General features: G+C 45.1%; 1 protein-coding gene and 1 long non-coding RNA gene across 4 annotated transcripts in view; one reads left to right on the plus strand and one right to left on the minus strand.

The window, feature by feature from the left end:
• CCDC85A (coiled-coil domain containing 85A) overlaps positions 1–17,939 on the minus strand; it is a 67,653-nt gene extending 49,714 nt beyond the window's left edge. For all 3 annotated transcript variants that reach the window (XM_042049312.1, XM_042049311.1, XM_042049310.1), the window contains exons 1-2: positions 17,156–17,939; positions 13,682–14,597 (exon numbers count right to left, since the gene is read on the minus strand). In XM_042049312.1, the coding sequence (XP_041905246.1) occupies positions 13,682–14,597; positions 17,156–17,374 (1,135 nt within the window). In that variant the 5' untranslated portion in view covers positions 17,375–17,939. The remainder of the gene's footprint in view (positions 1–13,681; positions 14,598–17,155) is intronic.
• A 263-nt stretch (positions 17,940–18,202) lies between these two features.
• Positions 18,203–22,251, plus strand: LOC121674739. The gene is made up of 2 exons (XR_006019809.1): positions 18,203–18,652; positions 19,135–22,251. It is a non-coding gene; the product is annotated as an uncharacterized LOC121674739 (long non-coding RNA).
• Positions 22,252–22,798: the final 547 nt, after the last annotated feature.

A 22,798-nucleotide genomic window follows, 5' to 3' on the forward strand; every position in this document is an offset into this window, starting at 1 on the left:
AGTTGCAGGAGAAAGGAGATCCTGTTCAGTCCATCCTTCTCTTGTCTCTCCGCTTCCAGCAATTGTGCACTTGCTGCTCCATCTGTGATCCCGTAGGGGGAGAGAGCTCTGCTCCCGGCATGACTGGGCCAGCTCCTCCTCTCCTGGAGACGCTTCATCCCTGCAGCGTTTTCCATGGTACCTGGCCTGTGAAGAGCTCCAGACTTGGCTCAGCATGTCCAAGGCAGCACAGAGGGAGCCTGGCACACTGCCCCTGGAATGCATTTCCCACTGCTGTGTAAGAAGGGGTTTAGATCTGCATCATTCCCGAGATACATATCTCTATACATTTCTAAATATGTTTATTTAACAGGCCAATTAGCCTCTCACTAATCATCTCTCATGCTGGGTAAGAGTCTAGCAATGTAGACAAAAACATACAGAATATTCCGGTTATTCCACTCCTCTGACTCTCCTGGCTGTGCCACACTCAGGAACATTTCCAGTCTCCCTTCATTGTATATAGATGAATGTGCTGCTGTTTTACATTTTTTAATCTATGCTCCTGACTCAAGCTTCCCATGGCTCAGGCAGAAGGAACACCATCACTTGGGAAGCGTGTTCACCAGACTGAGCACAAACAGAGATGTAACCAGTTCCCATGGGAGGATTCTGGACACTGGATTGGAGCATTTCATGTCTACTGACTGCCAGTGATAGTCCAAGAGTTCAGCTTAAAAATAAATTACTGCTTTGGCCCTTTCAAAATACCTGGGATGCGTTTAGATAAACTATTTTATTTTCTTCATACTATTATCCCTATTTCTTACTACTCTCTTTGAATTTCTAACTACTTACTGCTCATTTTTCTTATTCAGGGTTCAGAGTTTAAATTCTTAACCTACATCCATTAAAAGTTTGCAATTATAAAAACGTGATAATCCCATTAAGTAGCTATAAAACCAGTTAAATACAGTAGGAATGTTTTTACAGGAGAAAATTATATGGCTCTGCAGAAAATTTTACAAGCAAAGATATTTAGACAAGCACTACCTCAGAAGTAGCACCACATGTTCCTGTACTTCACCATGAAAGACAAAATGTCTGCAAAATGAAAAGCAATGAATTTTTTCCAAAAGTTACTGCCACAAGAATTAAAAAATATACACTTATTTCAAGTACCAAATAATCAGAGCAATCTAATTAGGAAGGAGATAATTAAAAGACTAACAGGTTGCTAAATCATGCTCAGGACACACGACCTGGTGTTTGCTCTGGTTTGTAATTAAGATTAAAATAGTAGCAGTACTAATGTCTCTTTAATCTCTGCCCAGGTCTGAAATATTAAACTGCACTCAGAGCACATTTCGGCTGAGAAGGGCCATTAAGGACTCGCTGCCTGGCACGGCAGGAAGCTGCTGGAATTGCAGGAACTTCGCGCTCCCAAGCAGGGTTGTTGCTGCAGTGCTGTCAGCACATCTCCCTGGCCGGGAATGCCTCGGCTGTGATCCCGGGATGCCAAATCCCGGCTCCCCGCGGAGGGCGCGCCACGGAGGAGCTTTGGAGCCTGCCCCGAAGCCGGGCCGTTCACAAACACTTCCCGAACCGACTCTGCTGCAGCGACTTTGCACAGGAAACCTCCAGCTTTTGGCAGGCAGGGAGAACCTTTCCCCAGTGTTCCCTTCAGCACTGCCCCGGCTTCACAGGACTTTAAGCAAACCTTTCAGCCTGCAGTGTCTGACAGAGAGCAGCAGCCGCCTACCTGCTAGAATGGAGTCTGCCGGCGCTCAGCCAGCACAGCTCCAAATCCCGAGTTCCTCCCTTCCACATCTGCCAAGTCACAGATGTTCAGCCTGAACCTCGTCATGGAGATTTATATCTGCTAAGCACCATTTCGCCCCCTCCCTGGCACAGTCACAACATGCCACACTGTTGATGGATGCTGAGGGCCAGATGACCATCTTGCCAAAATACTGTGTTCTCATTTTTTTTGACCTCAAGAATGTTCTTTTTCAAATTTTATTCTGATGGAAGATGAATGCTCCTTTGGATTGCACCGGTTCGCAGCCTGAAATCCCCAGCAGAGAGCTGACCATGCCTCTGACTGGTACCAGCATCTTCATTTCCCAAATCAAGACAACTACAGCTACATAACTGCTCTGCAACAGTAAAAACAAGACACGAGAAACAAGACAGAAAACAGAGCTTCCTCTAGCAAAGCTATCACAGCCCTTCAGGTGTGGATTCATTGTAAGTCACTTCATGTACCAGGACACCTTTAAGCAGCCCTGTAAATGCAAAAGGTACATTAACAGCTTCTAACAGGACTGCTGCACACACAAAAGAGAATTAAAAATAGCTATGTTTCCCACTAGCACAATTCAGGAAATTCAGAAAGGAAGGAAACATTGCCTTAAAAGTTGGTTTTGAAAGGAAACACCTTGAAAATGTTTGTCTCAAGCTGATTGTTCATAAAGGTGTTTTCTAGGCATGTGAGTAACTTCAGCCCATGTTTTTACACCATGCTGAAAACAGACTAAGAAAAAAGCTGTTAGAAAACTGGCATAATGTAATGGAATAATCAGCAGCAAAACCTCAGGAAACCTGCATTAGTTGGTGGCTGATTAATCCTGTCTTGTCTTTAGCTCATGGTTCTTAATACACAGGTGATGATGACAGTATCGTGTGGTTGGTAAATTGTTTCCAGAAGTATTGGTAAGAGCTGCAAGTGTGAACCAGGCACTACCGACAAGTGTAAGCATTTGCTCAGGGTAACAGCTCACGCACAGCTCTTTATACACATCAAGTCTCACCTTCATAAAGACATTTCTTCTGACTTGGCTGCCACCAGGGGAGCGTTCACACACGTAAATCAATGTTCCACACATCGATGCTATCCCAGCCCACACACACAGGAGCTCTCCAAGGCCAGAACTCTGTAATCCAGCCAAGCTCTCTGGGCAGAGCTGCTTTCTCTCCTCCGTCACACAAGACTGGTCCCAAACCCTCTGTAGGCTCAAACTCCAGCACTACAAGTTGGAGCAAGGACAGGACTTTGCAATGGCTTTCCACAGCAAGCAAGTAAGCAAAGGAAAACAACAACATCCTCCTCTCCCCTAGGTACCCCAGTCCCACCTCTGAGGTCACAGACTTGCTCTGCACCTTTCAGAAGCTCACAGGACTCCATGGAACTCAGGAAAGCTTCTGCAGCACAAACCAGAGCTGAAGGTTTGGGCCTGAAAAGGACAGACATACTGCAAAGGCAGTTTCCAGAAGAGGCATCAGTATTGTCAATAGGATGACCAATATGTTACAGATTTTCAGCCTTTCCCTCTGATGGTGAATTCAGCACATAACACCAAGGTTGTGGGTTCAGTCCCCATACAGGCCATTTACTAAAGAGCTGGACTCCACGATCTTTGTGGGTTCCTTCCAACTCAGAATAAGCTGTGAATCTGTGAAAATAGATGGCACTTAGCATTTATTTTGCTGGCTTTCAGATCTGACATATACTTGGGTTTGGCCTTTTCAGCATTTGGCTTTGTGTTCAGAGGGAGAAGCTTCTTGCCCAACACACACATAAAAACACATGTTCACAAAACCAGAGCAAAACAGGATGCAAGGTCTGACTATCCCCAAACCTGATGAGCTCTCCCCAGACTCTCACAACCCCACACAGTCAGCCTCTGGCCCAGCTGATTGGTTTGCTATCAGGGCACACATTCTATCACATGGAGAAGAAACACAGGTGGAACTGGACATGGACAGATCCAGCCAGCATCATGCCAAGCCAAGACCTACAATCTCATCCACCCCTGGTTCTCCACAGATCTGAGCTGGCTCAAGCCCTCAATTAGGAGTTGAATCCTGAATTTAGATTGCTAAAGGGATGGTGCTCAGAAACAGAACTGTACCTGCAATCTGTAGGGCAAAGAGCTACTTCTGATTTACACCATTAAAATAGAGAAATCTATGTTTGCTGAAATTTCTCTCTCTGTTTGCAACAGATGTCTCTGGGTGTGGCTAAACAGACTGTGCTCAGCTGATGAGACTTCTGGAGCAGTGAAGAAACTCTCCCAGAGAGCCCTTCCCACTGTGTTTCCACAAATATGATGGGACACAAATTTGGCACTTGGGCCCCATATCAATAGTTACATGACCTGAGGAGCAAATCAAACAATGGTTCAGTCACCAGCTAACTCCTGACACCCAAGTACTGCCCTGATGGGCAAAGCCACAGACCGGTGAGCCTCAGTGTTTGGCATGAAAATGCTCCTGGTTCCCTGGGAAACAGCATTTCCTAATAAACAGAATGCAAATGCTATCTGGATTTTTCTCATTCCAGGGAGTAAAAAACCTACAAGTAACTTTTATCTTTCACTGCAGATCCTTTCCCAAGATTTTCCAGAGCCTCTTTACTTCCTGTGCATCATGATGTGTTTCTGGAGCAGCACTGCAAGAACAAATAAATCAAAATCTAACAAAACTGGGGAGGTATTAAAAGCACCCAAGTGTTAGAGAACAAGCATCACCTGACTGTATCTTTGCAGTCAACATCCTGTTTGCCCTGCAACAAGGACAAGGAATATCCAAAAACCTTACATTAGGTTTAAGTGACATGCAGGATTAATATCTAACATCAACTGACTGAAAAATACATGTGCTAAGTGCAACTCTCCTAAGCACAAAGCAGACACAGCCAAGGTTTGCTACTTTTGAACTATAGATCTTTTCAGCGATAAACTCAACACTATTTTGCTCTCAACACCAATAGAAACTGTTTCTCATTCAAACATTCTTCACCAATCCTTCAAATATCCATTTTCCAAAGTGACACTGGAATCAGCTGTCAGTTTTGTTAGTTGAAAAAATTACATCAAATAAAAACCACCATGAAACAGGAAAAGATGGAATAGAATATGTTGCCCAGGAAACTGACTCCAGTGTTCCACATTTCCAGGTGGCAGTTGATAAGTAAATACACCTTAATTTGGATTGCTGTAGAGTTACCATGAAAGTGGGTCAAGCAAGTCCTTTTGTGCTGCATCTCCTTTTGGAGTTCCCCAGGCACCTTTTCAGGATTCCAGGGATACAGCAGCATGCATTAGCAGTATTTGTGATCAATATAAGGAGTGAACACTGTGCAACTCATTCTTGAAAAATCCGGTATGATGGAGTGACTTGACAGGATAAAACTGCAGGATCCAGGCTTCCCAGATAATCTGATCCATCATTTCCATGTTGTCAGGAAATCCAGTGATTAATTTTTATCAGATTGAATACACTACTCAAAAAATCTTCGCATTTTATTATGTTCATGGAGAAAGTAAAACACATAAATCCCAATGTTTTCACGCTGAAATGAGGATTTGTTTTCATAAAAAGTCAGGGTCTTTTGTCCTCATAGTTCTCCAAAATATTTGCACGTGCTATGGTTGTAAGTGGTCACAATGTAGCACTCAGCAGTATGGACTGGAGTGTAGGCCAGGCATCAAGTCCCAACAACAGGAATAAATGGAAGAGTTCTTAGCACCTGTACCTGGAAGAGACATAGATTTGGTATCTTCTGCTGTTCAGTTAATACTGAAGAGCCTTTGGTTGGAGAGCTGGTTAGGAAAAAATCATTGCTGGAATGCTTTCTCGTCATGTTTTCTTTATGGACTTAGTGGCACTGTAAAAACCTAAAATTCAAAATTTAACTTCAGGTTACATAGATTTCTAAAAGGGACCCAAGCAAACAAGATGAATGGCAGTGACAGACAAGTGACTTCATTCAGAGCACTGCATGAGCACGGATATTTAAGCATCTTGTTCTCTCCTGGCATCCCATTTCAGTTCAAGTCACGTGCCAACAAGGAGCGAAGTGCTCAAATCCTTGGAAGGCTCCGAGTCAATTTTCAAGATCTGCTTCACAGCATTCATGTGTTTGTGCTCAATATATTCATCTGCCTTCAGTGAAATGTTCATTTTGTTTCTCATAATCCAACACTATTTTTAGAGGCTCATCTTAATGTCCTCAGTAATGTCTGCAGACCACAAAAGTCATAAGATGGACTTTGAACACCATTAAAGTTCGTTCACTAAACAAACCAAAAACAGACTCAGAAGCCAAGAGGGGATGTGGGTCAGCAATCAATGCTTTTCTCCAGGCTTATCTGCACTTGGCCTAAGTGGGAGCTTATCACGGAGTGATGAATCAGCCTTGTACCCTCTGCAGAAAGCACAGCTATTTTTCTTTGAATCCAAGTCACAGCTACAGGCTCCACAGTTGATCAAGGCAAATTTTCACAGCTCACAGGAGCTTAAAGAGATGCAGTGAAAGAAATCTAGAGAGTTTTGAGGTCAGACATTTGAAGGAGCTATCTCACTACTGATCAGATCTAGAGATGCTTAATATTACAGGCATAAAGGCTCTGGAATAATTTGTGTAACCTTGAGGAAGTACCAAAATGGAGACCTTTAGGAGACATTCCATATTGTTGGTTACCACATGGCTCACTGGGCTTTTTCAGCTATGACACATCTTTGACTCTTGAGGGTGCTTGAACACTGATGTGTTTCATTGGTCCAAATAATCACTTAATTTACTATATGGACTTCTACAAACCAGTAAAGCTCACATGAATCATGCAAATAAAAAAATAAGGGGTAGAAGAAGCACTTTCTTGCTGAATTACAAAGAGTTGCTGGCTTCTTCACTCCCCATGAATGTTACAGAAACAATGCAAATATGCCCAAAATTTTATAGCAGAAATGACAACTAAGACTATTTGTTATTCACAGGCTTTACAGAACTGTTCATCTTTAAGACAGCCTAGCTCAAGACAGCAGCTTTTCCATTCACAATCAATAAATTCGCACACACTTGCATGCTGTGCACCAAATGCTCATGGACACAGATCACAATCCTGCCCCTTCTCTGTGTGCCTTGCAGAATTAAAAGCACTTAAAAAACCAAATTTACAAGCCCACTAAATGTGCACAGAGTAGTATCATTACTGCTAATTTTTTTAAAGACAACTTTAGCTTATGTCTTTCACCCCCCTGTTACACTTGTATAATTCATTCCCTCTCAGATTATTGTACTGCTTCCTGCATCAAGCAAAATTCAAAGCTATGTTTCAGTCATAGCTGCTTCTCTTCAGAGACAACCCCTTAACCAGTGAAGAAGCACAGGCAGACAAGATTTACATCAAGATCACGACTTCAAGATAACTCTCAGTGCTCCCTCTGTAACTATATATCTGTGCATATGACAGTATGACCCAAGACAAGCTGTGCTTCAGTTTACTAATTAAGACATGACTTGCTAGCTCAGAAGCCAATGAATTTTCATTGCCAGAGTAATTTTCTTAGGTACACAAGGCTTTATTATACCTCATTAAATACCCTGTAATTTGAAATGCCTTGCTGTCCCTTACTCCTGTCAACATCCGTGCACTTTGTGTGTGTGGCAGTACAAAACCTGAACCCCACACTGCACTGACTGCCACGCTCTTCCCTAAGTCTTAACCCATTCAGCTCCAACCCCTGCACAGCCTGCAACAACTCTCCATTGCTAACTTCATAATAAAAATTTCAAAAAGCCAAAACATTAACAGGTGAACAGAAGAGACAGGACATTCTGACTGGCACACATAATACACACTACAAGGTTGAATTTCTTAAACAAGCAGCACTCACCAAAAATTACTGTAATATGCTGACTGCATTGTAAGTGCCAGAGTTCAGAGAATTTTACAGTTTAGTCACTGATGTTTCTAAACCCATATTTTACTGTTATAAACTCGTAACACTAACCCCAAAAGCTGCGTGAAGAACTGATACACAGGGTCCTGAGCTCGGGTTAAAGCAAGGACTCTAAGCAAGGACTCAGACAAGGCTTTAATGTGAGGATTTGCCATTCTGGCACTAAGAAAAATAAAATAACACACAAATGTGCCCGCTTCATGCCAGGCAGACAATACTAACAGCCGTGCAAACTCCTGATAAGCTCTCTGAGGTAAAGGCAAATGGCTTACACCTTGACCCAATCACCATGAAAAAGAAATAAGCTTCTGTGCTTCCTGTACACACCAAAACAAACTTCCACTCACTACTCAGAAAATACATTTTTTTTCAAAAATACCTAATGAAGTAAAAGAAAACCAACAAAAGAAAGATCAGTATGTCAGCCCCATCCCAGGTGTACCAGTACTACAGTCAGAGGGTGGGAACAGGCGGTGGCTTTGCAGGATGTTTGTGGAGACACCATCGGTGCCGGTGCGGTGATTGATCAGCAGCCCTTCCCTCCTGGAGCTCCGGGGACAGGTGTCAGGAAGTTCCAGCAGACACTCCAAACGCGAGGGATGGCCACACATCTCCAATTATGGAGCCAGCACGGCTCCTCCTCTCCATCCCGGTTAAAGGCTCGGGAGGGACGGTTACTGCTCACTGTGCTGCAGGGAGTCACCGCAGGGGGTTTTGCTGCGGGAACTGGGGGACCAGGTCCCAAATCCCTGACAGCACCGACTGTCTCCCACCTCATTAACACCCCTCTCACGGACTAGCAGGGACCTTGCTCCCAGAGATACGAGGTACACTGGTGATGGCTTAAAGGTAATGTCTCTACTCCCTACTCTGCCTCTTGCTTCCATCAAAGAACGGCTGAATTAATCAAGTTCTCACTGCAAAACAGAGTCGCCTGTGTAGCGGGATATGCAGCATAAGGGAGAAAGGAAGACACATAAAACTTGGAAGCAGTGACTTCTCAGAAGGTGCTGGGGTGTTGTCAGTCCTGCAGCAGGAAGGGCTGCGCAGGTGAGCCCTGCCTGCGCATCCCACTGCAGCCAGCAGTGCCACAGCACCAAACAGCAAACCCCTGCCCCCAGCACCTGCCTGCTACTTGGATCAGCCTCTGAACCGTGCAGGAATCAGTGCTGAACATCCAGACAACCGTGTGAAATCAGGCCACTCTCTCCATAAGGAGAGGCATCACTCCACCATTAACATATCAAGAGTTTTGCTGAAAGGATGATCCACCGCACACTAAAACATTCAAATCAAAACAAGTTTTGTCAGTGAAGTTAAGGATACGTAATTGTAAACCTCTCCCAAAAGTCCTACAACACGGGTTTCTAGTAGGTTCATTGTTTTGCTACTACAAAACACATTTTCAACATGAAAAATCACTCCACAAAAAAATGAGTTGGGTAATGAATGCAGTGTGCTGTAGTTACATCCATATTCACATCTCATGCCCCAGTTCTCTTACAGTGTGGAACAGCTAAGATCAATTTACAAGTCTGACATCAAACCTACAGAGTTCAACTGAAAGACTCTGAATGACAAAGTTTCAGAGCTCCACACTTCAAAAATAAATACCTGAAATAAACACTAGGTCACTTCTTACTGGCAAGGAAGAGGTTCTACCAATCCTTGTAGCCTTTGGTCACACTCTGAAAAGTAAGAAATGCTGCCTCAGGCTCCAAGATGTGCAGCCGTGGGTGCCACCAGGAAAGGTCAAATCACACACAGAGTGCTGTACAGTGCCATTAATGGCAGGCAGATTATTTGCATTTCAACTTAAGGAAACATAACGTGTAAGCAAGCATACATTGAAACATGACATCATCCCACTCTTTGGCCAGCAAAGGGGAGCTGTTTGCACAGAGAGGGTATCAGTTAACTCAGTAACACTGCTGTGAGTTTTCTTCTCTCTGGAGTCACACTGCAGTTTCATCTTCTTACTCAGTGCAGTATTTTCTAATTTCATTTTCCTTCTCACAAGTGCATTTATGAGAGAAAGTGTCCAAAATTTAGGCTGAGTCTCTGTTTAGCCTACAAACACCTTTGCTCAAGGAGAGGCGATGCTGCGTTTGTTCTGTAAGAGCCCTCACAGCTCCAGCAGCACAGGAGGTGTTAGTCAGCAGTTTAACTTCTCTTCATTAATAACCTCAGCAGGAAGCAAGAAGCACACATGAAAGCCTTTGGATACCTTCCTTTCACACAAAAGTCAAAGCTCAGAGCAAAACAAAGGACTTCTTAAAATAGAAAGTTGAAAATAAATCTCTTAGATTAAAAAACCAACACTTAGACTGCAAATGCTGGAAGCTGATCAATTTATAGAGGCACTTACACCTCAGACATCTGTGTCAGAGCTAAACTGTCATGTATTCTTCTAGGTTGCATTAATGCTCTCTTCAAAATGTTTTTACTGCTGGTATTTTCTCATCTAATTTCAGCAATCTTTCTATCCCAAATACCTCTGTTCTCATTATCCAGAACATCTTGGTGTGATTACAGCAAAAGATTGTTGCCATGTTTTACTTGGTTAAAACCTCTAGAATTAAATACATACGTTTTCAATTAACAGGCACCAAGCCAAACTTAGCTCTCCCATCCCATTTTCTGTCACTCCGAAGGCTGAGGACACTCATTTCAGAAAAATATGTAGAACCATGAAGTAGAAGGCTTTTTCAAAGTGTTATAAATCTTATAAATGAAAGCTGACATGCCATACAAGAAAAAATACCAAGATCAAACCTTTGACCATAGAAGATGAGAAGAATTATGAAAGGAAATGTTATCACCTCATCCTTTATTCCTTCAGCTGTGCCTGTGAGGGAGAGGCTGAGGTAACTTCCTGCATAGCTTAAAACATGCATGAAGCCCCAATGATTAATGCATAAACACATCCTGCAAAGCAGCTACAGCTGCACATCACATTTCTGATGGCATTGTAATATTACACTGCAACTGCTCTGACGGCAGCTCCAGTTTGTCAGGGACCTGCAAACTCTCTAATCCATCCCACACATCTTTATGTACAGCCCGAGTTCTGGGAGAGGTAACACGACCCTGTGGAATCCACTGCTTCCCTGCGGTCACCAAGTGCTGACAGGATCACAAATCCAGGTAAATGGGAGCTGCTAGAAGCTCCCATTTCTCCAGGTAAAGCTGGGCTGTTCACAAACATGCTTCCAATTAGGAACACCAGTTCCAGGTAGAGAGTACAGCACTTTTTGAATGAGGTTTGACATCATGAAGAGGAATAACTTCTCCTCTCAGACACGATTCAGAGTCCAGTTCAGACCAAGATGGGACAGGCTTGTACTGACTCTGGTAAATTCTGACTACCTAGTTAAAATACTTTGTTTTACTCCTTTAAATGTCAAAACATGTTTGTCTCTGCCATTCACCACTGACGGTCACCAACACTTCGCTCTTGCTGCTCACACGACAGTCTGCAAGAACTACAATAAGCTTAGAAGTGCCCCACAAACTCATGACACAGATGTGCGAACATCTGCCAGCTAGAGATACTCCAAATTTGAAAACAAACTAGATTGCACCAATGTGATATACTTACTGCATGACTTTGGGATCACAATCAAAATATTGTCCTTTTGTATTGCTCATCAGAGTTTAGGGCCATGTTTTCAGGCCATTTCCTAACTCCCACTGTCACAATTTCAGCATTCCTTACAACAAGATCAGGACTTTTATCACCTACATTCAGCTGGCAGGGTCAGGTACACACAGAACACGCAAATTAAGACTTACACATTACTTTCACAACAATAAAAAATGATAATGGCCAGCACTTCTACCACTTCCATATTAACTGTTCCCCACAACTTTACAGTAGCTGACAAAATCAAAACACAAAATAACACAAAATAAAACCAGAAGGGTTCAGCTTTGCCATGAAGACCAAGTATTTCCCTGAAGTTTAAAAACTCTTCACAGCAGAGCTGTCAAGAGTTTTACCAAGTTTGATCAAGGTCAGACAGATGTCAGAATTAAACCTCAAGCTTGCATCAAATTACATAAATTTGAAAGAAGAGAGGTTTGACAACTTTCTGGTGAGAGAAGTTGTCAAACCAAAGAGAACTTCTCTGTAAAAGTGATTATATAAAGCACAGGGCAGGCAAAGCTCTGATTAAAGTCAATAAAGAACCTCCCAAAGCACCAGCTGCCCTCTCCAGCACCTTGTGGCCTGAGTCCAAACTTCTGACAGCTGAAATATGCTGCACAAAGGATACCAGTCAACTCAGGAATAAAGTAATAACTGCTTTCACTGCACTGTCAGGAATATGCTTCTTAACAAGGCTACTTGGGGGAAAAAAAAAAAAACCAAACAAAAACCAAACAGAAAGCCTACAGTGCTGGCAGCAGAAAAACCATATCTTCCCTCCCCTGTGAGTTTTAAAAAGACATTTAAAACCTTAGGTCACCTTCCTACACAACCTGTGATGGACTGATGAACATCATGGGTGCAAGAAACAAGTCCTTTTTAGGAAGTCTGGTTCCAGATTTCATGCTACTTACAGAAGGTTAACTGTAACCAGGAAGAACTGAATGGAGAAAGAAATACAGCATTTAATGGAAGTTGTGCAAGACCAACTTGAATAACTTCTGTATTACACATCTTCACGTATCTGTCACACACTCACCTTATTAATCATTTTAAGATCATTAAAAAGAGGAGTCTCTACACTTACCATGTTGGGGTTGGCCAGCCCTGTCAACAATACACATTTCACTGAAAACAATGTGGATTTGCCCCTGCAGAGAGGGGTTAACTGAAGGCATTCTGCAAGTTAATCCCAACAGGTAACTGGACCAGTGTGACAAAGGCACCCATCTCACAAGCAGATCCAACAAGTGGTCACTTCCACTGATGCCAACACAGCTGCACACAGCTGCTTATGAAATGGACACACATGAACTCCATCCAAGACCATTTGCTAAGGCCAAATCATCACTTTCTGTAGAGCTTGACTTCAAACCTGTGTGAAGGTCTGAGAAAAGGGTTTTTAACTAGGACACTAATTTCCTTCATGAAAACATCCCAAGGCACATGGAAGAAATAAAAGGCAGGAGGCTATGGGAATTCTGCTAAGTCTAAAAAGAGTTATTTCTACAGCAGAGTAGGATGTTTGAACTTTGTAGCTTTCCAAATAACAAAATACTTACACTGTGACTCTCCTAAGACAAGTAATTTATTTCCGTCAGGGAGGATACACAGCTCTTAAAAACAAGGCATGTTTATTGGAAACCTTTCTAAAAGGCAGCAGTAACAACAGCAAAGAAACCCCTTCTGATCTTCCTAAATTTTTAATTTGTTATGAATAAAAATATGCAAACTCAAAGCTCTGAAAAGCTTTAGGAGCTATCACATTCATTTCTATTGAGCCTACTCTTCATCTAGGATCTTTTCCAAAGTTTATGGAAAAGGACATAAGAAGCCTTCAATCAATAAACAGGAAATTTTAAAATCTTTAAAGCTACAGACAAGGTAGATTAGGAAGGTGGAAATGAAATTGGAGACACTCACCTCTACTCTGCTGACTCAGATACAGGCAGGACAAGAAACATAGTGCAATTCCTCTCTTATGCAAATAGAAATCCATCTAGGGACAAACAGTTTACATCTACCAACCACAGAGCAGGGTCAGGGCCAAGAGTTCCTCCTTGATACCTTACACCAACACTCAAATGCACTTTTCCCCTACTTCTTTAATCTACCCCACATCCATCCTGCTGGATGGACAAACAGGTGTACTCCAATTAAATCACTAAAGGAATAATGCTGACACCAGACTCATTGCCTTTCCTTTCACATCAAACCTCATTCCTGCCACAGAAATAGCTGAAACAGCACTGAAACTACCTTAGCAATTTTCAAAGTGAGCTTTTGCTACAAGTATTGACCCACCATTCATTCCGTTGTACAAACTCCTGTGGTGAGGGGACAGCTCATCTGTCACTTGTCTCCTGAGGGTACCTTCTCTGCTGCCTCCGCTGAGGTGTTTGAGGTGCTCTGGGCTCCCTCCATAGTGTTGTTTGAGATGCTCCGGGCTCGTACCCCTCACCTTGTGCAGGTGCTCTGTACTTCCACTCGGCGTGTGCTTTTGAAGGTGATCTGGGCTGCCACCGCTGTGCTTTTGATGCTCAGGGCTACCACCAGGCCTCTGCTTTTGAAAGTGTTCAGGGCTACTACTCAAAACGTGCTTTGGGATAGTTTCTGGACTGCTGCTGCTGTGCTTTTGTTGTTCAGGTACTTTGACAATGGTTTTGTGATGCTCAGGGCTCGGCCCTTTCAGGTGATGATCAGGACTGCCAGAACCCCTGGGCTTCTGCAGGTGCTCTGGGCTGATACTCCTGTGTTTCTGGTGCTCAGGGCTTCCTTCCCCCCGAGGTTTTTGCAGGTGTTCTGGACTGGTGCTTGGGTGGTGTTTATGATGGTCTGGGCTGTCTGTGCTCCCTGTGCTGGAAGTGCTGCTGCCATCCCCAACATCTCTGATGTACGCACTGGTGGCAGTCAGCTGGCACAGGCTGATCTGGCTGTCGATAGAGCTCCGGCTGCCTGCCCCTCCACTCTTCTCCTCATCCAGCAACACGCACAACTCCTTCAGCTCCAGGTTTTCCTTAACCACTTCTTCTTGCCTCACTTCCAGCTCTTTCAGCTTCTGCAGGTATAAGGCCACCTCCTTGTGCATGACACTGGCGCTGTACCTGCCCAGCCTCTGCCACTCGCGGGACACCCTCTTGCCCTTCTGCCGGTCATCATCCAGGAAGCAGCAAAGGTCCCTCAGCTCCTGGTTATCTTCCTGCAGCTTCTGGTTGATGTCCTTTAAAAGAAAGATTGTCATGACAGAGGAGTGTCTAAAGGAATTGATGTTAAACTGTTACACAGGCCAGTGGACAGCACTGCTGCAAACTCACACTTAAGCACTCCAGTGAAGCATAAATAATTCCATGTGCAGATCTGGCACATTGTAACAGCACCATGCTTCAAGCAAACAAAGCTGCTGTCCAGCAAAAACTGCCCTTAGCTTGGAGCTAATTTCTAACTTCTGATACAGCAGAAAAGTTTCGGGTGCTTAATTAATTTTCATGCTAAATATCAGAGTAATTTAGCTCCCAAATTGGGCAAAGATTGTAAGTGCTCTCATGACGATCTCGCTCTCCTGAGAAATAGTCACCTGCAAGTTATTGCTGAATAAAACTGCAAGGTACATCAGAAATTGTAATCTCTCTCAATTAATTAATTATTAACATTTACACTCCCTACTCCCCAAAGCATAGCCACATACAAAGATGACCATTTTAGAGATTTTTTAAAAATTGGGGTTTGCTGGATTTTGTTTCTGATTTGCATAAAAAGCCTTGTCAGTAATCACTTGACCAGGATTGCTTCAACCACTCTGAAATGAAATAATCTGCTTAAATAGATTTTTCACCCCTAATAAAATTAAGTATGTGATTCTATGCCCTTCCCTAAGTGAGGAACAGTCTGAAGCAAATGCTCTGAAGTAAAAATGCTCAGGGTTTACTACAGCAGAATAAAAACATTTTCAGTATTTTAACATTCTAGTTTGGACTTGTGACCATATTTATCTTTCTCCCATCATCTACATATTCATTCCTCCTTATGTATGACGTTACAACTAGAGATGAGCCACAGTTGTTAAAAATTTAGTCTTATGGAAACACCATTTTAGGACAGTTTCCTAAGAAAATGAAGCTTTTTTAACTCCACTGGATTTAGGTGCATGAATGCCTGCGTTTGTCTGATTTCTGCCTCAAAATAACTTGGAATTTGATCAATTTCAACCTGTATTTGACAACAGAAAAAAATTCAACAAGGCTATAATGTGTCCTTTAAAACCTCTGCTAGTGAGAGATGTTTGAGATGATCCCACAATGAAATAAAAAAGTTGTGTAAGTCCACAATTCCTCAGTCAGGAAGCAGGAGGCAGCCATCCAGCTGGTCATTCTTACTCATGGTGCAGTTATTTCACCCAGGACAAAGGAGGGAGCTTTCCAGACACCAACACAGGGTTCAAAAAACCTCCTTGTCCCAGATTCTTTCTGAAAGCCCCAGCTGAGGCATCTGAACAAAAGGCGGAAGTCAAACAAGACTTAAGGAGTTTGGAATTGAGAGAGGAATTTGTGACTCCTTCCTACACATCTTAAGTGTGTTTTGTCAGTTATCTGGAAGATGCATAAACCCAGATGATGTCACACTCTTGCACATAACTGGGAGAAAGATGCTATTGTTGTAACCGAACTTACATTTAAAAGATAAGCTTCAGTTTTATTAAATACCATCATGGATGGGTCGTTTTTATCCTCAGACACCATCAAAGGGACACACATACTCACACTTTGCAGAACACAAAAACTTGGGAGGCAGGAACTGTCCTCCTCCACGAGCTACTTATTTTATGCCACACTATTATCAAAGACACTTTCTCAATAATTGTCATTTAAAGCCAATTTACAAGTGAAGAACTCTCTTCTAATGCACTTTCCTGTAATAATTCAAAAGTCCACACTGTGTCTCTGCCTCTTCTCTCCTTCCCTCCAACCTCACCTCACTGAAGGAATTTCCTGAAAATGCTCAAAGCAATAAACCAGAAAATGTTCTGTAGTCCTGCCTACTTTAAGGTAACTTTCTAGGTCTATAATCCACAGGAAAGGTGATGCTCTGTAAATAGTCACACTTTTCTTCCCAGTCCTCAGAACTAGGAGGGAAGCATTAGGGACTAAGCTTCTCATCCACCAAGAGAGTGAAATTAAGAAGGGATAAGCTAGTACAGACTTGGTTTGCTTCTGACTGCAGGCTGCACAAGTCCACAGCTGGGAATGGTTTGATCAGAGGTATGTTACCAGATGTCTTTTTCAGACAATAAATTAGAGATTGATTCTGATCATCCCAAACCCTAGCCCAAGGGTCTGCCATCACCTGCCACACGCTGCACTGCATCCTGGAAATGACCACCTCTCTCCAGCAGCCTACCAGCCTGCCTGACAGACTCACAGCGTGAGCTACACAAGCCCTTATTTCTCGTGCACTTCAGGCAGGATCATTTAACCTCAGCCAAAACCAAGGAAGTCTAACACAAAGGTGACAGCATTTTTATCAACCCAAAAGAATACTGGGGCAGAGCATAAACCAGCTGTGCCCCGCAGCCTGCCGAACAGCTGGTCATCTCCTAGCCGGAGACTGGATTTTTAAGTGGGATCAAATGCTATGCACCCTAGTCCTCATCCACTTTTCATGCGGTTCTCGGGAGCGGCTCCTCCCAGACCATCCACCTGACGAGATCGATCCCGGCGGGACGGGCGGGGTCGCGGAGACACCGCACAAACTTCAGGGGTCCCACCCTGCCCACCCCGCTACCTTCAAGCCGCGGATCTCGCCGAGGTGGAGCTGGAGGCGGCGGTTCACCTCGCGGATGAGGTTGCTGTGGTCCAGCATCGCGCTCATCTTCTCGGCCTCGGCGCGGCGGAGGCTGCGGATCAGCTCCTCCTTGCTCCACTTGAGCAGCTCCTCGTCCGACACCTTGGACAAGTCCTCGGCCGGCGCTGCCCCGCAACTTTCCGCCGCCACTTTGGACATGGTGGCGGCCCGGCAGCCCGGGGCACTCGCGGAGCCTCCCCGCGCTCCCGGGGCCGCCCCGCCGCCGCCGCCGCCGGGGGAAAGGGCGAGCCCGGAGCCCAAGGGGTGCCCCTAGCTCCAGCGCTGGGCCGGGGGTAATGAGGGAGACCCCTTCTGGCCCCAGGCAGCGGATCCTGGAAAAAAGGAGGAAAAGGAGGAGGAAAGGGTGTGGAGGAAGCCGGGCCACACACTGGGAAGCAAACTTCCCCCGTCGAGAAGGAAAGAAAAAAAAAAAAGAAAATAGAAAAAAAGACCTAGACAAAAGATCCCCAAGGGAAGCCCGGCTCTTGCAACAGGTCAGCGCCAGCTGCGTGCACCTGGTCCCCGCCGCAGCGGCAGGGATGCGCGGTGGCTCTCACGGTACCCGCCGCCCCCGGGCTGCGGGATGCAGGGGAGGATGCGAAGTGCCGATGCCGCGCACCATGGCGGAGGGCAGGGCGGCCCGGCCGGCGGAGCGGGAAGCAGCGGGAAGCAGCGGGAAGCAGCGGGAAGCAGCGGGAAGGACGGCGCGGAGCGGGCGCTGCCGGCGCCACTGGCGGGCGCGGGGCCGCTCGCGGCTTTTCAGCGGGGCGCGAGCCACGTGCGGGCGGGGGCGGCGCGGGCCCCGCGCGGCTCGCGGGCGCCCCCTGCCGGCCAATGCCCGGCAGCGCGGCCGGGGCCATCCCGGGGCGGCGGGCGGGACGCACCTGAAGGATGGACACACCTGCGGGACGGACGCACCTGAAGGATGGACACACCTGCGGGACGGACGCACCTGCGGCAGCATCCCGGCCCTCCCGGCCCCGCGTCCCGGCCGGTGACCGCCGCGCCCCGCGGAACGGAGGCACAAACGCGGCCGCCCGCGCATCAGTGCGATGGCTCCGGTGGGGCGGCTGCCGAGAGGTCACATTACATCACCGCCGGGCGGCACCGCCTCGGCGCTCAGCGCAGCCCGCAGGCACAGACGGGCTCGCACCCAACCTTAGCGCAGCTCCTCACTCGAGCTGAAGGTCGCATGCCATGAGCTAAGCCCCTCATAGGAATTAGGCTTGGGCTGCTGATACACCCTCCCTAAGAATATTCAGCCGCAGTGAAGCAGGAGACTCATATTCCCCAATTTGCTTAGAGATTCAAAGACTCTGCATAAATCTGCCTTGCAGATGATTTGAGAATGAAACTTGATAATCCATTCATGCTGCTTACAAAGAAAGATGAGACGACAGATCTCAGAGGCAGAAGTGGATGAACTGAAACTATTAGGTGAGTAATTGGTTGAATCCCTATTTTTCAATCACCAAGTTCCCCCTGAACAATCCCCCTGCGGGCAGAGGAGGCTGCCTCGCTTAATGGGCCCTTACTACCTCCAGTTCTGCAATTTTAGAATTATGTAGGATTAAAGAAGATTTCTGGTTCTTGAGGGGAAAATTAAAGAAGTTAATGCCAACGCTGGCACATCACGAGGTTGTAACCCTGTGAGCAGGACTGCCTCTCCACTGGCAGCTGCTGAATCTGTGCTCTACCTGTCCCATGTCGCTGTCCCTGCCAGCTGCCTTGGCATGTTCCTGCCAATGCCACAGGACCAGACCAGCCAAGGATTATTTTCTGCTCTTAGTCCTATTTAAAAGTTGCTACAACAATGGTTGAACCAAACACTGTTCCTTTGTTCTTACTGCTGACCTTCTCCTTGAACTGCCAGCTGTACTTGGTCGCAATAAAAGTTCTCCTGCTCCTATTCTTCGCAGGCTACACTTGGACTTTTCACCACACGAGTCCTCCGTGTCTTCCTTTCCCAATTGCCATGCAGAGATGTTCTTTCAGCTGATCCATTTTCCATGTACCTTCAGCTTCCCAACCACATGCCAGACACTCTGGTTCCATCCAGGATGGGTCTTGGCGTGGGAATCCCACTTGAGCTGCTCCCACAGGTCCAGCCTGCTGCTCAGGATACTCTGCCTCTATTCCAAGGAATACCTGTGCCACAGGAAGGTGGCATGTTGGCTCAGCTGCAGGAGGAACCCCAAAGCCCATCACTGTCAACAAGAGCTCCAACCAAGCACAGAGCTTTGCCAGCATGAAATCCCATTTCCTGAGCAGCGCCAAGTATTGTGTGAAATTTTTATTTTCTCTGAAAACTCTATCACTCTCTTAAATCCTCTGATTTTTTTTCCCACTGTAAAGAACAAAGCTTGAGATAAAAGCATCTGACCAGCCACAGCAAAAATACAGTGAAAGGCCATGAAAAGGAGCTGTCATCCTTTATGCCCAAATATATTCCATTTTAATGCGACTGAAAAAGAACAGCTTGGGGAAAGGCAGCAATAAATAAAGGCTTTTCTTCTTCTTCTAATTCAGCAGCGTGTGAGCTGAAAGGTCACATGACATTGGATTTTTAAAAGTTCAAATTAATTTCCATCCATGAAATAAACAGTTAACTGAAAAATGTCCAAAAGCTTTTTAATACAAAAGCTTCAGGGAAGATTGTCCGCTTGCCTCAACGTTACCAGTGTTTCTCTGGAGCAGCATTTCACGGCTTTTGATCACAAGGTGCCATAGAAAGCACGAATGTGAGATGAACAGCTTCAGGGAACACCACGCTCCTCACAAACATGAACGCCTCCACAGTTGTGTCTTCAGGAGACACAGCTTTATTGTACAGGCACCAGTGAGACAGGGGAATTCATAGAGTATGGCCATCGGAAGTAGTTTAAACTTCAAAAGTCTGGGGAAAAGTGTAGCTCTAATAATGGAAGCAAAAACGTATCAAGTGAAACTACTCTGGAACGTTTCTACAAGGAGAGGTCTAATTTCACATTCGCTCATGCTTGCGTAACAAGATCAAAACCGGAGTGGGAAGTGCAACATAATTACTCCCATCTCCTGGCAAATGTAAAACTTTCCTTTTAGACAGAACACCTCACTGATCAAATGCCAAGTACTTCCCTCTTCCTGGGCTGCTACCGTCACTGGTGAGGACCACAACTGCCCCAAAACAAACACTGCAATTTTCACATTAAAGCTGCATTTTTGCAATACTCCCCTGAATAATTCTCATTCACAGCCCGAAGTGCAGAGTCTGGGCAAATGAGCTTGGAGAGGGCAGTGCTGGGATTGCTGCAGCCTCTGTCCAGTAGCAAGGGGGATGGCAGTCCCTGTCCATCCTTCCAGCCCTTTCACACCACGTGCCAAATGCCAGCAGCAATGTGGATCCGCAGCCAATTAAATCTCCATAGCTGACCACAGTTTGCCAGCTCAGAAACATTTCCGCTGCTGTGTCCTGCTCACCCCTGGACATGCAGATACCCAGCAACTGTTGCTGGAAAATTCTCCAGCATATCCTCAAGGACTTGCTTTTCATTTCTGCCTCCAGACCCTCCGGTGCTTTACGTTTCTGACTGCTGGGCGGAGTCTCTAAGCATTGTTATAACCAATAATAATTATCTGATGATTTTAAAAACACTTTTGGACATTTCCAGTGAGGCCCTAAAGCTGTTCAATAGCTCTCTGCCAAAAATATGTCATAGCCAAGTACTTGCCTAGCAGTCATTTTACACAAAGATGGCTAAACTGTTTTTGTTCAGACCTTCCAAAAATACTTTTGAGAGGAGTTCAGACTTGAAAAATGTCATTCCCAAATTGGAAGGCAGTGGAGAGAGCTTTAAAAATGAAAAGATCAAGTAATTTTAGTTACAGTTGCTCCTAGATGTTCTTCCCATCAGTCATGTGTCTGTAGCTGACACCCAACACAGCATCCCCAACATCAGCTGCTCTCCAGTGCAGCCCGTTCGTTCTCTGCTGGCTCATCCCCTGTCCCTAGGCAGAGCTCCACACTTTCCCATCCCTAACCAAGGAGAGAGTTCCCCTTCCTCGCCTCCCCATCCTGTCCCTACAGAGCCTCTCTCCACCATGGTAGCACCCCAGCCATGGATCTCTTGCCAGTCTGGTCCATTACTCCCTCATTTGTGTTGTTGTAGTCAGCTCTGTCCATCCTAGGTTAAAGTTTTCCTCAGCAGCTTTTGCCAGCACATTGGAAAAATGCTCTTGCCTTATTTGGCCAGGAGGATCACACCTCCTCCTAACAGTCCTTGACACTCAAAGAGCGTCCCACGGTCACAAAAACCAGATCCCTGCTGTAAATGCCAGCTGTGCCAGCACTTACCGGCCACAGGATCCATCCACTCCTCCTCCAGCTCTTTCACCATCAAAGGATTCACTTTCCAGCCCTGACTGCCACTCCTGTAGTCACTGCACCAGCATAAATTAGATAATGCATTTTACAATACAATATAGATCAACTTTTCCTAATGGAGTCTCCAGCAGTGTTCACAGCGTTGGTACCTATGAAAGTTAATAGTCTGACACCAGGCCATCCACACAGTATTTCCTACTTCACTGCATGCCCACTTCCACTGCACAAAGGATATTATGGATAACGCCATCTAGCTAAAGCTGGCCAGAAACAAAATCCTTCAGTCGTCAAAATGACTGCTTTTGTATTCAAAGCATTTACAGATGGAATCCTCATGTTTTGCTCCTGGACTTGACCACAGGTAAAAGTAAAGAGCCAACTTTGAGCAAACCAAACTAGGCAATATGCACTTTTCTCATCCCAGAAATACTTGTGAGAGAGAAAGAAGTTCATGTAATTCCAACTAGGACAAAACATAAAAGAAATCTAGAAAAAAAAGTTTTCAAATTAACAACCTGAAGAGAGGAGATAAGATCAGCTTGAATTAGTCATTGAGCTTTTCAAAATTTCAGAAAGTTGCAACTTAAACCCCTTTAATTAACTGCTTGTGGTAAATAGTTTCTATTTATTTTGTAAGAAAACTAACTACATTAAAAGATTTTTCTTCTTGAAATTGTTGAAAAATTTACCTCCATATTTCAAAATTCAGAAATTCTCACAAAGCAAAGTTTGCTGTGAACTTCCTCCTGTTGCCACCTACACCTTCCTCATGGTTCAGCAACCATGCAAGTGTGTGGTGAGCTGGATCAGCTTCGTGAGTCAATGAAAAAATAATGCCAAAATCTACCACTTATGAATAATGACTGGTTTTCCCATGGATGACTGCACTGATCTGGCTCACAGAACCTGTATGGGATGCAAGGGAATTGGAAGAAGCACACAAGGCCAGGGATGGAGATGGAGCAAGCCCAACCGTGCTGACAGAAGCCTGCATCTGGAGCAGACTAAACACACCCTGACTCGGGACAGACACCAAAGATGCCCTAGAGGAGAGGAGAGGAGAGCAATGAGCACGTCCTGCTTGAGCTTAGCCAGTGGCTGCGGCTCAGCCAGACTTGCAGCTTTGACTTGGAACCTGTAATAGAATGAAAACTCCTGGAAGGTCTCACGTAGGCACTTTGCCTTTTATTTCAGTTGTAGACTTGTGTGCCCCTCCTCCG

This window comes from Corvus kubaryi, unplaced genomic scaffold, assembly GCF_017639235.1.
Source record: "Corvus kubaryi isolate FWS band 111438036 unplaced genomic scaffold, C.kubaryi_AGA036_p1.0 70, whole genome shotgun sequence".
In the NCBI taxonomy this organism is placed as follows: Eukaryota; Metazoa; Chordata; class Aves; order Passeriformes; family Corvidae; genus Corvus; species Corvus kubaryi.